Consider the following 13,151-nt stretch of genomic DNA (forward strand, 5'->3'; position numbering starts at 1 on the left):
TCAAGTGAGTGCAGACCAATGAAATACCAAATGAAATGGAACTGCCGGATTTTAATTATTGATTTATTGGTTTAAGTGACTTTCCTGGAGTATGACATGGTTGAGTGACATCATGATATTGGGACACCCTGGAACAAGTTAGCACCTAGCTGGAGAGGGAACAAGGTGAATGTTATTTTTATGGTTATTGGTTTGTGTCATGTTGTTGGGGGATCTTGTTTTATTGGTTCCCCCCCCCCCCCCCCCCCCCCCACCCCATTTCCCCTCACTGTATATGTATCTTTTCCCTTTTTGCTTCCTATATGATGAATTCCTGTTCTGTTCTTTAGCTACATAGAAGTGTCTATTTGTATGTCTCTAAATGTTTTGATGAATTGAACAATGTGGACCCTGTTGTAAACAAGTGTAATGCTTAATTGGGTCGTCCACTCACAGTTAACAGTCTTTGTATTGAGTTTGTGCTTAAAATGTACTGTAAATTCTACAAACTGTTAATAAATATTTCAATCAATCAATGGTTTGTTTATATGGTATTATGGTTTGATATGAACCTTTTTATTGGTTATTTGTAAACTTAATTGTTTACATGAATGCCTCACATTATTGGATATGTCTGTCTGTATTGATTATATGTTTGTGTCTTGTTTTTAGTTTTCACGTTGATCTATTAAAGAAACTTCACATCATCAGTTGGCCTTCAACCTCTTTATCCAGCCGGGTTCGCTACAAGTAGGCCTATATGAAATCTAGCTAGAATAATGATCAAATTAGCTTGTTCTTTTTTTAGACCTGGCAACACTGGTATAGTGACCATTGCGTCATGACGTGAAGACGGAGGCAGGCCTGGCTTTACTGTAATGTTGTGTTCCTGTCCCTCCCTCTCGTCTCCTCTCGTCTCCTCTCGTCTTCCACCCTCCACCCGGCCCGACGCGACGGACTGATCACAGCACCGAGAGAGAGGATGTCCCATCAGACTGGCATTCAAGGTAAACCACAAACAAAGACACAGAAATAACCAAAAAAACCTCCTTGAGACGTGATTGAAATAGCTAAAATTTGCCATGATGACAGTTTAAGAAAGACCACCAGATTATGGTAAAAAGCCACGGGATATTAAAGAAACCTGTAGATCAGATCTTCTGTTGTCGCATCAACCATGCAGGCATCATTCAACAACACAGGACAGGGCTGCCCGTTGCTTATCTTGCACGCACCGTCGCACGGCACGGCACGCACCACGGCGGCTTTGCTTGTGAATGAGAAGAATGCATGACAAGTGTTTCCCGCAGCAGCCGAGCCGAGGGATGCGTCTTTGCAGTACTAATATGGTCATGGAGAATCCACTGAGATTATACCTAAACCTACCGCCGCGTTCATGCGTGTGTTGAGTTAATTCATTTTAACTCTCAGTCTGGGCGCGTTACAAATGTAACCAATTGAGACCCGTGCCGGCGGGGAACATTTGGTTACATTTTGTAACCGCTCAGAGTTGACCTGCTGTGGAAACGAAGGATTTTTCTTTTGCTGTGTGTATAGTACAAAGGTCCTTTTGTTGCGCGTGCGTGTATGCGCGTGCGTGTGTGCGACTGTGCGTGTGTGACGTGTGCGCCAGTGATTGATGCGACTAAAACTAAAGCATCAATGTTTATGTAACAACATGGGCAGGGAACATTTGGCTGACCTATTTATTTGCACACAGCATCCATCTCTTCTCTGGGCTCGCCAGTAATTACATGGGGCAACTGGAATCTGCATGACATCTGAAGAAGAGACAGATGGTGCGCGTTGGGCATTTGCCTACTTGGAACGATGCAAGTTGGCAGTGGCGTGCACAGATAGACACTAGGGGGTGCTAGAGCACCCCCTGCCCTTTTGGCAATTTTGCTCTTAATTTGTAGTGTGTGGACCATGGTGACATTGATTCAAAAAATTGAATCAAAAAATTTAAAAAAACGCTTCTACTATATTATTTAGGCCCCCACAATCTAAAGCTATGTTTCTATGTCAGTGGTTCTTCGATTAAAGAAAAATAGCAGACCTACAAGCTCGTATGAGCTTGTAGATCTGCTATTTTTCAATAGCTAAAGCACCAAAATGGGTTCCCACCCCAAAATGCGCTGCACAAGGTGCCCTTTTTTTCACTTTCACTTTTTTCACCTGTCCCTCTAAATGTCTGTGCACGCCACTGCAAGTTGGAAATGCATGCCCCACCCAGATATTATGTGTTGGAGCCTCTACAGCGGTGCCTGTTGGGCACTGGCCTACTTGAAACGATGCAAGTTGGAAATGTATATGACCCACCCAGATATTATGTCCGTGTCCCTTTTATGCCCAAATATGGAGTCTATGCATGCAGACGTCAGAATGATGTCAGAACAGGCCAGCTCCATATATGGAGCCTGGGCAGGGGCCCTGTCCAGAGCCCTGGGCAGAGGCCTTTTTGGGACGGTTCTAGACAACCGTGGGTCCGACTGACTCGACACCGGGCACTGCAGCACCCCCTGTGTTGGGGTGGAACGCGTGTGTTGGATTTGAAGTTGGTGGGGCGAACGGTTCTCCAGTTACGTGGATTACACACAGACAGACAGACAGACAGACATACAGAGACTTGGTGATAGATGTAGGCGGCAGGGCAGGCCTACACTAGATTGCTTCATATAATTGTGTAATGAGTATATTAAACATTTTAAAATATAGCTGAAATAGCAGATCTACAAGCCCACGCGACACATGTGCTTATATATTTGCTATTGTTGCTATTGTTGCACAAGTAGGGCATACATTTTCGGAAGGACGGGTGGGGAGGATCAACATATGGAATCTTAAGGGTTTGATGAGGTCAGATCAACATAGTGTCCGTGAGGCCAGATGTAGAGTTGCTGGCCGGCTTCATATATGCAGATCTAGGTGATGATGATCCAGTCTTCTCCATGTATGGCTGGCTATCCAGGGTTTTATGAGGTCAGTGTCGTGATCTTCATAATGACGGCCAATATATGAAGACGGCCATATATGGAGCGTGTCACGAGGCGTGACTGATGGACGGACGGACGGCCTGACTGACATGAAATGCAGGTTTTAATAGTAAACTGTGATGGTCGCTGTGACGGCCCTGCCCCCTCTGCCTCTGCTCAGTAGGCTATCTGGCAGCCTGGGTGATTAGGGCAGAGTGGAGCAGGCCGTCAGGCCAGCTGTGTACACCTGAGTGGGGTGTGGTCTGGGAGAGTATATAAGGGCCTCTCCTTCCATGCTCTCAAGCCAGCTCTCTTTCCTTCCTTTCAAGCAGTTGCACACCTTTTACAACACTCACACACAGCACACTCCATACATCCATACACTGCATACATGACTGATTACTGACATTGTCACATCTCATACCAGTTTATTTGATTATTGCTTACTTATTTTAACTTAGAATAATAAATATAATATAAAAGGTTTGCCTTGTGTGTGGACTCCCTTTTTGTCATGCATTGCCCTAGAGTGCATGACAGTCGCAATTGTTTTATTTTTTATTTTTTATTTCTGCACATTCTGAAAGTGGCTGTATGTGTTTTTGACAGCTACCGGGGAAGTACGGGACGTATTTGCCAAGGCCAGGAATGGAGCCTTCCGTCTGATTAAAGTTGTCATCAACAATGGTAAGAACAAGTGATCTGTGCTATCTATAGAAGTATAAAGGGTATGCGCGTGACATCATCCTCATACCCGGAAGTTATGTGGGTAACGGCTACTGAGTGGCAAAATATCTACTTTCTGGCCTTGACAGCCCATAATGTTAAATTCAAATTCGCCACTCAATTCGCCACTCACTTTTTTGCATGCGCATACCCTCTATATTAGTAGGACTGTCTATGAAAACAGGTCCACTGTCTGTGCGTACAGCCGTACACATTGGAGTGCTGTCAGTATCTGCATAGATATAAGCAAATAGACTGTTTAGTGTTTACTATAATGCTTGTGTCTACTGCCACATAAGTGGTCTTCCAAACCTTTCTCACAGTTTTCTTAATTATTTTCTCTTTCCTTTTTTTTTGGTAAATTATATGTAATATTATAACATTCTTTATGTACAATACTAAAACACATAGAAATGTATAATTATATAAATGTATTATGCTAATTCAAAATACTAGACTAATAATTTAACTCAATGTGTTAGTGCAGGACTTGACATGAACTTTTTGAGGCACTTGTCCATCGGACAAGTCAGTTTCCCATTCACTTGTCCGGGCACTAAAGTTACTTGTCCATGTACAAAGGGGCTGCTAATGACCCACCCTTGGTCTCCTCCACTCACCACTCGTAGTACAGTAGCTGCACTGCAAAGTCTGCTTACATCACAAAGCTACTACTACAAAGCTGCTGCCTCAGTCCTCTGTTGTACAGTTTGTTTACGTTTGATTGTGTCGCCAGATGTGGGAATAACGGCATAATTAAATTTGCGGATGATACCACAGTGATCGGATTAATAACCGACAGTGATGAGAGGGCCTATAGAGCGTCGCAGTCCCGCCCCCTAGAGAGAGACCCGGAAAAGAAAACGCCGTTCATTTTCTCATAGGCATTTCTTTAAAGTATTTCTTTAAAGACGGTTACGCCGCGGACAAAGCCATCTCGGATCGTGACAAATCATGACAATGAACACAATATTTTGGGCCGATCAAATCATTAGAAAGAAGAAAATAAAGGCAGGAGACAACACTATTTGTTTTGTTTTTCTTCTTATAAAGTATTTGATCGGCCCAAAACATTGTGTTCATTGTCATGATTTCTCACGATCCGAGTTGGCTTTGTCCGCGGCGTATATTTTGAAATGATATATATATATTTTTAAATGTAGGTATAAAAATCACACCCGTGTCAATTGAGGGGCGCTCTTATCATCATACATCATCTCATTCTGGCCAGTCACAATTTGCGTCCTTACTTGTCCGTCTTCACATTACAATTCTTCTACATTCTCTAATTGTGTAGACTTCTTGTAAATTAATTAAAGCGCAAATAACATGCATTATAAAACTGCTTTTAATATTTAATAATCATATTGTCTATGTCCCTCAAAGTTATTTCTAATGGTTTGAGCCTCAATCACCACTCTGATATAACCAGGCCTTGTCATTTCTTTCTGGACTTTGAAAGCAGTTTTAGCTGCAGTACCACACTGTCCTGAGGTGGAGAGGGTGCTGATATGCAGATTATTTAATATTTGAGTCATTATAATACTCATGCTAGATAAAAACCAGGCTTGTTTCCATTCCATGCCAGCTTGGAAAATACACAATGGTGGACATTGTAAACAAAGTGGAAATGCAAATTTGCAACTGAAGACTGAAGAAAAGGAGGAATTATACAAAGTAGGGTGACATTGATGACATCACGATGAGGCCAAAATCAGTCGAGCTGTTTCTGAGAGCAATTTCCATTAAAACACCCATATGACATGAAGGCCTGATTGTTTAGTGGTTATTTGTGGGGATAGAAAACACACATGGGAAACACAAAATAAATTGAAAAAGTTGAATTTTATGTTATAGGTCCTTTAATAATGCCCATTTAGCTGAACTGCAAGTCGGAACCTCCTCAAGGACCACTGGTGGTCCCCAAATGGCCGGGCCACTGGTTGAAAACCAGTGCTCTAGAGACTGGAGTCTCCCTCTCAGCTTTCCTACTGTCTCTTTCAATAAAGCAAACATACAGTGAGGAGTAGACCTCCCACTCCCACTCTCTCTCTTGGGAAAAAGTCCTGCAATGCAAACCTATTTTGCAGGCTATTGTGTTGGTGTATCTAACCAAGTTAAGCCTGTTTTATTTATTTTTCTTCCCTATAACCCTTCAGGTTTATTTGAGTTTTTTATTTACTTAGTCATGTTACGCAGACTGGGACTCCAGCTCTTGGCTTTGGCTAGTTATTGTAGTATAGTTTAAAAACATCCTGCACATGGTGTACTGTATGTTTAGAGTGTATATTGATTCATACTGTATTTATATCACAAGAAGCTGTAATATTTTATAGACATATTTTAGACATCTTGGTAAATGGAAAAGGATAGCGTTGATTTATAAATGCTCCATCTCCTCCAAAGGGGGAAGAACCCTGTATGTTCAGAAGGAAATATATCTGTACACAATCTTAAACAGAAATATCTGGGGACCACCAGGTGTCCAAATGGAATAATGGACCGTACCAAATGGAACCAAATGGGCCCTAACGAGTGATTTGTTTCCACTCGTAAAAACTCTGAGATGAAACCACTGGATGAAACAAAAAACGATTGTATCAAAAGAAGGATTCTGAACTTCTGGTCAGGAGGAGCCAGGCCTGGGAAACGCCCAACGATTCCAGGTTTACAAACACTGATGGTGTGTCCAAGGTTATGTATCAGTAGATGCAGACATTTACTTGAAATCCAAAAGGTTCCGAATCATAACTGATATCACTTCAATAGGGAGTTCATTCCTCCCTGAGCTTCCCAACCCAGTGTTTGGAGAACAATTATTGAATGATTGTACAAATGTGAACTATATATGTGGATATATAGGCTACTGTAGCCTATCGGTGAGAGTGAGACACTGTGTTAAACCTAGGCTGGTTAAGGCCTGCCAGTGTTACTTCGATTTGTATTGCAAATCCAGCCTCTCTGGGATGGTCTCCTGTAACACGGTCCAGTCCAGAGGGCCACACTATTAGTGAATAACACTTTGACTCCTGAACACGAGTTGCACAAGCTACACCAGTTAATTGACTGTAGAACAGCTTCCCTCCCGTTCACGAGTTATGTTTTCTGTCCACAGATAAAAAATGTGCAAATAGCAGATCTACAAGCTCACAACGCATCGCAACGCTTGTAGAACTGCTATTTTCACACATTTCCCCCCTGTCTTATATCATTTGACAATTTGGCCAATGTTTGACCAGTTTTTATAGTATACTGTAGTTTGTTGGTTACGTTTGATGCAGTAATGGTATTCTTTTCTTTTCTTTTTTGAGGTATTGAAAAGGTCCTTAAAGTCCTTGAATTGTCACTTCACTGTCATCTGGGGACCCCCACAAAATCACGTGGGAACCCCCCCTGGGGGTCCCGACCCACAGGTTGAGAACCACTGAGCTAGAGGAAGGTCATTTGCATATGAGGCCAACTAAGCACATGCACATGTAGGCCTTCAACATGCCATCTGGGTTGTCTTCACTCCTCTTGTTTAGCCCATTCTGACCGGGCACCCATTTTGGTGTCAGCATCATGTTATGCTTTAGCTATTTAAAAATAGCAGATCTACAAGCTCATATCGCGCCACCGAGTGGCGCGATACGAGCTTGTAGGTCTGCTATTTTAGAAAAATCGAAGAGCGACTGACATTTTTAGAATCTGATCTCAGGTCAGAATGGGTTCATCAGACCAGTGTGTGTCCGGCGGAAACCTCGTATGAATCTGATCTCAGGTCAGAATGTGTTAGTCAAAGCCAGTCACGACTGTGCTGAGGCCAGCGGTTTGAAGTTATATTCAGTATTTTAGCCGTGACGTGAGCGCCCCCTCCAGAGATACTTCAGTATTTTAGCTGTGACGTGAGCGCCCCCCTCCAGAGATACTTCCGGGTCCTACTTTTGTGTCGCTTTTGTGTCCCCATGGAGTTATACTGTGACGCTCCGTCGGACTAAATCTGAGACGAAAACAACCACGAAAGTCTCATTTTACCGCTTTCCTCGCAAAAACAAAACTGCTGCTCTCCCAATTCTGTCTGTAACAGGCCGTCTGCCCAACACAGAATACTATCGCCATTTTATTTCATTGCGTCTAAATCCTCATTAATGCAAACTAGATTCAACATACTCAAGCCTGCACACATTCTAAATATGCCCCCGAAATATTGTACTGAGCAAATGGACTGTTACCACTTTCAATAATAATGATAATAATAGTCTTTATTGTCTCCACATTTTCTTTGTCATGGACACTTGTACAAAACATTAATAATTCTACTCGAGTTGGAAGCATTAAGACCCATTTTAACCCTCAATGGCTTCCTTTCTGAAAAATAACGTAATTGTAAAAAGATTCACGCATTTAGATATTCTATTTACAATGGGATGCGGACGGGAGCTGGTGCCACTTGGACCCGGACATAACGTAGCACTACAAAATGACGTCGGACTTAAATACTGAATAGAGACGTCATTGGATTTCTCCTCCCATCCACTTGCATTGAGTTTCTCACCCAGCGCATGAGGCGATTTCACTCCTTCCGGGAATGGAACAGAGTGCATTCTGGGATGCATTTGGGCCAAACACATGAGTGAGTACTGTGTGTGCGTGCACTGTGAGCGAGTCATGAACGAGCTCCGCCGTTGTTGTGTATTGGCTTGGCCGCCTAGGCGTGTTCACGTGATTGGCCCAAAATCCCGCTCGAGCTGCAGTACCTACTTTCGGCCACCACGTCCATTGCGCTTCAGTGTATCCTCTCGGTGACGTCTCTATTTATATACTCTTAAGGTCCAAAAGTGAATTACTTTTTTCAGTTCTTTAAAAAAAAGACCCCATTGTGAAAACCACATGCTTTGGAGCCCTGGAAAGGATTAAGTGGTTAAATTGACCCATTAAAACCGAGAAGGCATTAGCGTCATTTTAGATTTTAGCGGTGGCTATTCAACAGTGGCAGATATACATGCTCACAGTGTGACACTTTGTGCCGCTCTGCGAACTTGTACATCTGCTGTTATGCTAACATTATTGAAAAATCTCCAAAGGGTTTGACATTTTTTGAGTGGTGCAACCACTCCAAGGAACAGCAATGTCCGTGACGCCGTGTTCACCTATGCCTGTGTTCACCTATGTGCCTATGTGTTGGTTAAAGGGACACTTCACCCTTTTTGCTAAAAAAATATATGTTAATGACGTTTAGAAGTTGACCGGGCACCCATTTTGGTGTTGGCATCATGTTATGCTTTAGCTATTGAAAAATAGCAGATCTACAAGCTCGTATCGCGCCACTCGGTGGCGCGATACGAGCTTGTAGATCTGCTATTTAAAAAAAATCTAAGACACTTTTAGAATCTGATCTCAGGTCAGAATGGGTTAATAATTAAACTGTCAGGATGTAATAGACATTTTTAGAATCTGATCTCAGGTCAGAATGGGTTAATGAGCACCAGTATATGAGTACCAGTAGGGGCGCTGTTGTGCCAGAAACGCCCCTCATATGCGTATTTGATTGACAGAAAATTGAGGACGCCACAAGTGATTAACACAAGAAAGTACATTTGTCCTGAGGACATTGTCCGTCCTCAGAGCAGCTAGTGCTGGGGGCCACCAGGCAGCTTATGTGTCCTGTGTGTGTGTGTGTGTGTGTCCGTCCTCAGAGCAGCTAGTGCTGGGGGCCACCAGGCATCTTATGTGTCCTGTGTGTGTGTGTGTGTGTGTCCGTCCTCAGAGCAGCTAGTGCTGGGGGCCACCAGGCATCTTATGTGTCCTGTGTGTGTGTGTGTGTGTGTGTGTGTGTGTGTGTGTGTGTCCGTCCTCAGAGCAGCTAGTGCTGGGGGCCACCAGGCAGCTTATGTGTCCTGTGTGTGTGTGTGTGTGTGTGTGTGTGTGTGTGTGTGTCCGTCCTCAGAGCAGCTAGTGCTGGGGGCCACCAGGCATCTTATGTGTCCTGTGTGTGTGTGTGTGTGTGTGTGTGTGTGTGTGTGTGTGTGTGTCCGTCCTCAGAGCAGCTAGTGCTGGGGGCCACCAGGCAGCTTATGTGTGTGTGTGTGTGTGTGTGTGTGTGTGTGTGTCCGTCCTCAGAGCAGCTAGTGCTGGGGGCCACCAGGCAGCTTATGTGTGTGTGTGTGTGTGTGTGTGTGTGTGTGTGTGTGTGTGTCCGTCCTCAGAGCAGCTAGTGCTGGGGGCCACCAGGCAGCTTATGTGTCCTGTGTGTGTGTGTGTGTGTGTGTGTCCGTCCTCAGAGCAGCTAGTGCTGGGGGCCACCAGGCAGGCGTGTAAGAAATGGGACCAGGAGTACGACGCCTACATTCTTCCCCTTCTGGAAGACCACATGCCCTCCTACCTCCTCTACCGGCTGGACTCCACCAACAACCAGGGCTACGAGTGGCTCTTCCTGGCCTGGACTCCTGATGCGTCCCCTGTGAGTACGACAACCACCATGGATGTCTGAGGCCGGAATGGATTAGCCCATTCTGACCTGAGATCAGATTCATACGAGTTTTCCACTGGACACACTGGTCTGATCAACCCATTCTGACCTGAGATCAGATTCTAAAAATGTCAGTCGTTCTTCGATTTAAAAAAGAATAGCAGACCTACAAGCTCGTATCGCGCCACTCGGTGGCGCGATATGAGCTTGTAGATCTGCTATTTTTCAATAGCTAAAGCATAACATGATGCTGACACCAAAATGGGTGCCCGGTCAGAATGGGTTAGGGGACAGTTTGTTCATTTAATCAAAAAACAAAGAAAAAAAAACAATCGTCAATTTATTTTCCCCACTGACAAACAAAATAATAACTAAGCTATGATGACTAAGACTAAATATAACTACAATTTTAGGGAGGGAGTGGGGAGAAGAGATCCAATAGAGACAAGCCATTTCATGTTTGGTTGCGCTCGAATGTTGAGCTTGTAGATCTGCTATTATCAGCATGCAAAAAAAAAGCTAAAGCTAGACTAAAACCTTTCAGATGACTAAAATAAAATACATTTTATTCAAAAGACTGTCTAAACTAGAGCTCTTCACGGGTAAAAAAAAAAAGGTTCAGAAATTCAAAAAATTCAAATAGTTAAACCAAACCCGAATGGATGCGTGACAATTTCGTCCGATTTCCGACCCTTTCCGAGATTTCTTTCAAATGGCGGTGCCGAACCAGACCAAGATCTGATTATTTCCGACATTCCGAGAGACCCGACCCAGCCAGGCAGACAAATGTGGACTATATGAAATAATATAGCGGACGTATTGACCAATTACCATTTTATGATTTAAAGCGCGAGAGAGAGAGAATGAGAGAGAGAGAGAGACACAGACAGACAGAGAGAGAGGTTCCCTGCAGGCTGCGTGCTGCAGCAGAGGGTGAGAAAGAGAGACCTGTCTCGTCTCCTCAGCATGCATTTAAAATTTACCAAACGGATCATTTGTTTTTTACACACAATCATCTGAATTTTTCGCAGATCATGTATCAGTCTTGGCTGAACGGAATATTAACAAGGCGCGACACTTGATGCACTTATAAAACAGCTCAGCTCCTACTTTGCTCTCTTCTTCATCCACGTGTGGGGAATGGGATACACAGGAGAGTTGTCATGGTTGCTTTAACCTTCTTATATTAATTTGATTTGAGCTTTGCTAGTTTGCTTTCACCTCGGTGAGGTCAACTGTTGTCGAGATCCGTGATCGTGATATAAAGTGTAATTGCACGCCAGTGTTTTCATTCAAATCAAATCAACGCAAGGCAAACCATACAGGACTGGTGTGGTACTGTACGTCTTGCGCTGCTGATCCTAAACCAGCATAATCATCACACGTAACGCAGCCGTTCATGTTGCTGGAACACTAACCTGATCCTCAGCCTAAATTATCACACTTTAAACAGAACTGTTTTCCCCGCTTTTCTCCTCCGCAGTGCTGAGCAGCAGAGCGCACATGCAGTGGACAGAGAGGAGGGTATACAGTCAGACTGGCACACAATCACAGTGTGTGTGATTATCTCACACTGATTGAATATGTTATTAACATTTGCAACAACAACAAAAAAAGCAGTACACTACACACACACACACACACACACAGTAGCCTATGGGTCTTCTCGGATCCACTCAGACATTACACATAATGATTGACAGACCCGTGTTCCGAGGGGGATGCGTCCGATTCCGACCCTGCCCGAGTGATTACGATAAAACACGACTCCGACCCGAGCGGATTTCGGGTCAACTTGGGTATTTTCGGAGTCGGGGGACCCGGTGAAGAGCTCTAGTCTAAACTAAATAAATACAATTCTGTCCAAATGAACACAGATTAGGGGTGCAACAGTTAATCGAACTAATCATTTTAATCGATTATTAATTAAGTTAAGTATCGATTTTAATAATAATCGTTTTTGTGCAACATTATTTTACCGCAAAGAATTAAATGGGGCGTACGTGGTTAATCAGACTAATCGGTTTACTCGATTATAAAGTGTGTGTGTGTGTGTGTGTGTGTGTGTGTGTGAATTCATACAGTGGTCTGTGTTGGTATTAAGTGTATTATTTCTTATTGTCTGTTATAGAAACGCTGCCTCATACCAGTGTTGAATTCGTTGACTAAAACTAAGAAATATACTGACAATTTCGTCAACAAATAAAAACTAGACTAAAATATTAGGAAGGGACTAGTGGACAAGAGATCCAGCATAGGCCTAAATCATTTTACACTTTATTGCATGCTGAAACGCGTGAAACTGCGACTGTGAGCTTGTAGATTTTGTGTAAAATCTGTCATTACGACGGCATCGAAACTGGCCTCTGTAAAATCTGAATCCCCCCCACCCCACCCCCCCCCCATTTCCCCTCACTGTATAATGTATCTTTTCCCTTTTTTGCTTCCTATATGATGAATTCCTGTTCTGTTCTTTAGCTACATAGAAATGTCTATTTGTATGTCTCTAAATGTTTGTATGTCTCTAAATGTTTTGATGAATTGAACAATGTGGACCCTGTTGTAAACAAGTGTAATGCTTAATTGGGTCGTCCACTCACAGTTAACAGTCTTTGTATTGAGTTTGTGCTTAAAATGTACTGTAAATTCTCCAAACTGTTAATAAATATTTCAATCAAATCAATCAAGGCTCACCAAAATAGTTTAGTCGAATAAATCAACTGTAGATTTAGTCGACTAAAACTTATATGTCGATTAAAACACTAAAACATTCCAGGTGACTGAAACTAAATGAAAACTATAGAAGAGACTATGACTAAAACTAAAATCTAAATTTTGCTGCCAAAAACAACAGGGCCTCATACATGGTCACAGCTTGCTCAAACTGTGGGGTGTCTGTCTGGCTGCCCAGATGAGGCAGCCCATTGTGGGAGTGAAAAGTGTTTTGCAATTCTAATGCTCCATTTCCAATTTCAAACAGAGGCTGCTGTCTTTTAAGTGAGCAGGAAGCGAATAATATGGCT

At 43.1% G+C, this 13,151-nt stretch overlaps 1 protein-coding gene across 2 annotated transcripts in view; it reads left to right on the top strand.

Annotated features, from left to right (window-relative positions):
- The first annotated feature begins 895 nt into the window (after nt 1–895).
- LOC310853537 (twinfilin-1-like) overlaps nt 896–13,151 on the top strand; it is a 28,257-nt gene continuing 16,001 nt past the window's right edge. The window contains exons 1-3 of one of the 2 annotated variants that reach the window (XM_083757918.1): nt 896–986; nt 3,564–3,641; nt 9,941–10,119. In XM_083757918.1, coding sequence (XP_083614044.1) covers nt 962–986; nt 3,564–3,641; nt 9,941–10,119 — 282 coding nt within the window. In that variant the 5' untranslated portion in view covers nt 896–961. Of the gene's footprint in view, nt 987–3,563; nt 3,642–9,940; nt 10,120–13,151 lie in introns of those variants that run through there. The other variant, XM_083757919.1, reaches the window with a different exon arrangement.

The sequence above is a fragment of the Protomyctophum parallelum genome (genome assembly GCF_964188405.1).
Source record: "Protomyctophum parallelum genome assembly, chromosome: 22".
NCBI lineage: Eukaryota > Metazoa > Chordata > Actinopteri > Myctophiformes > Myctophidae > Protomyctophum > Protomyctophum parallelum.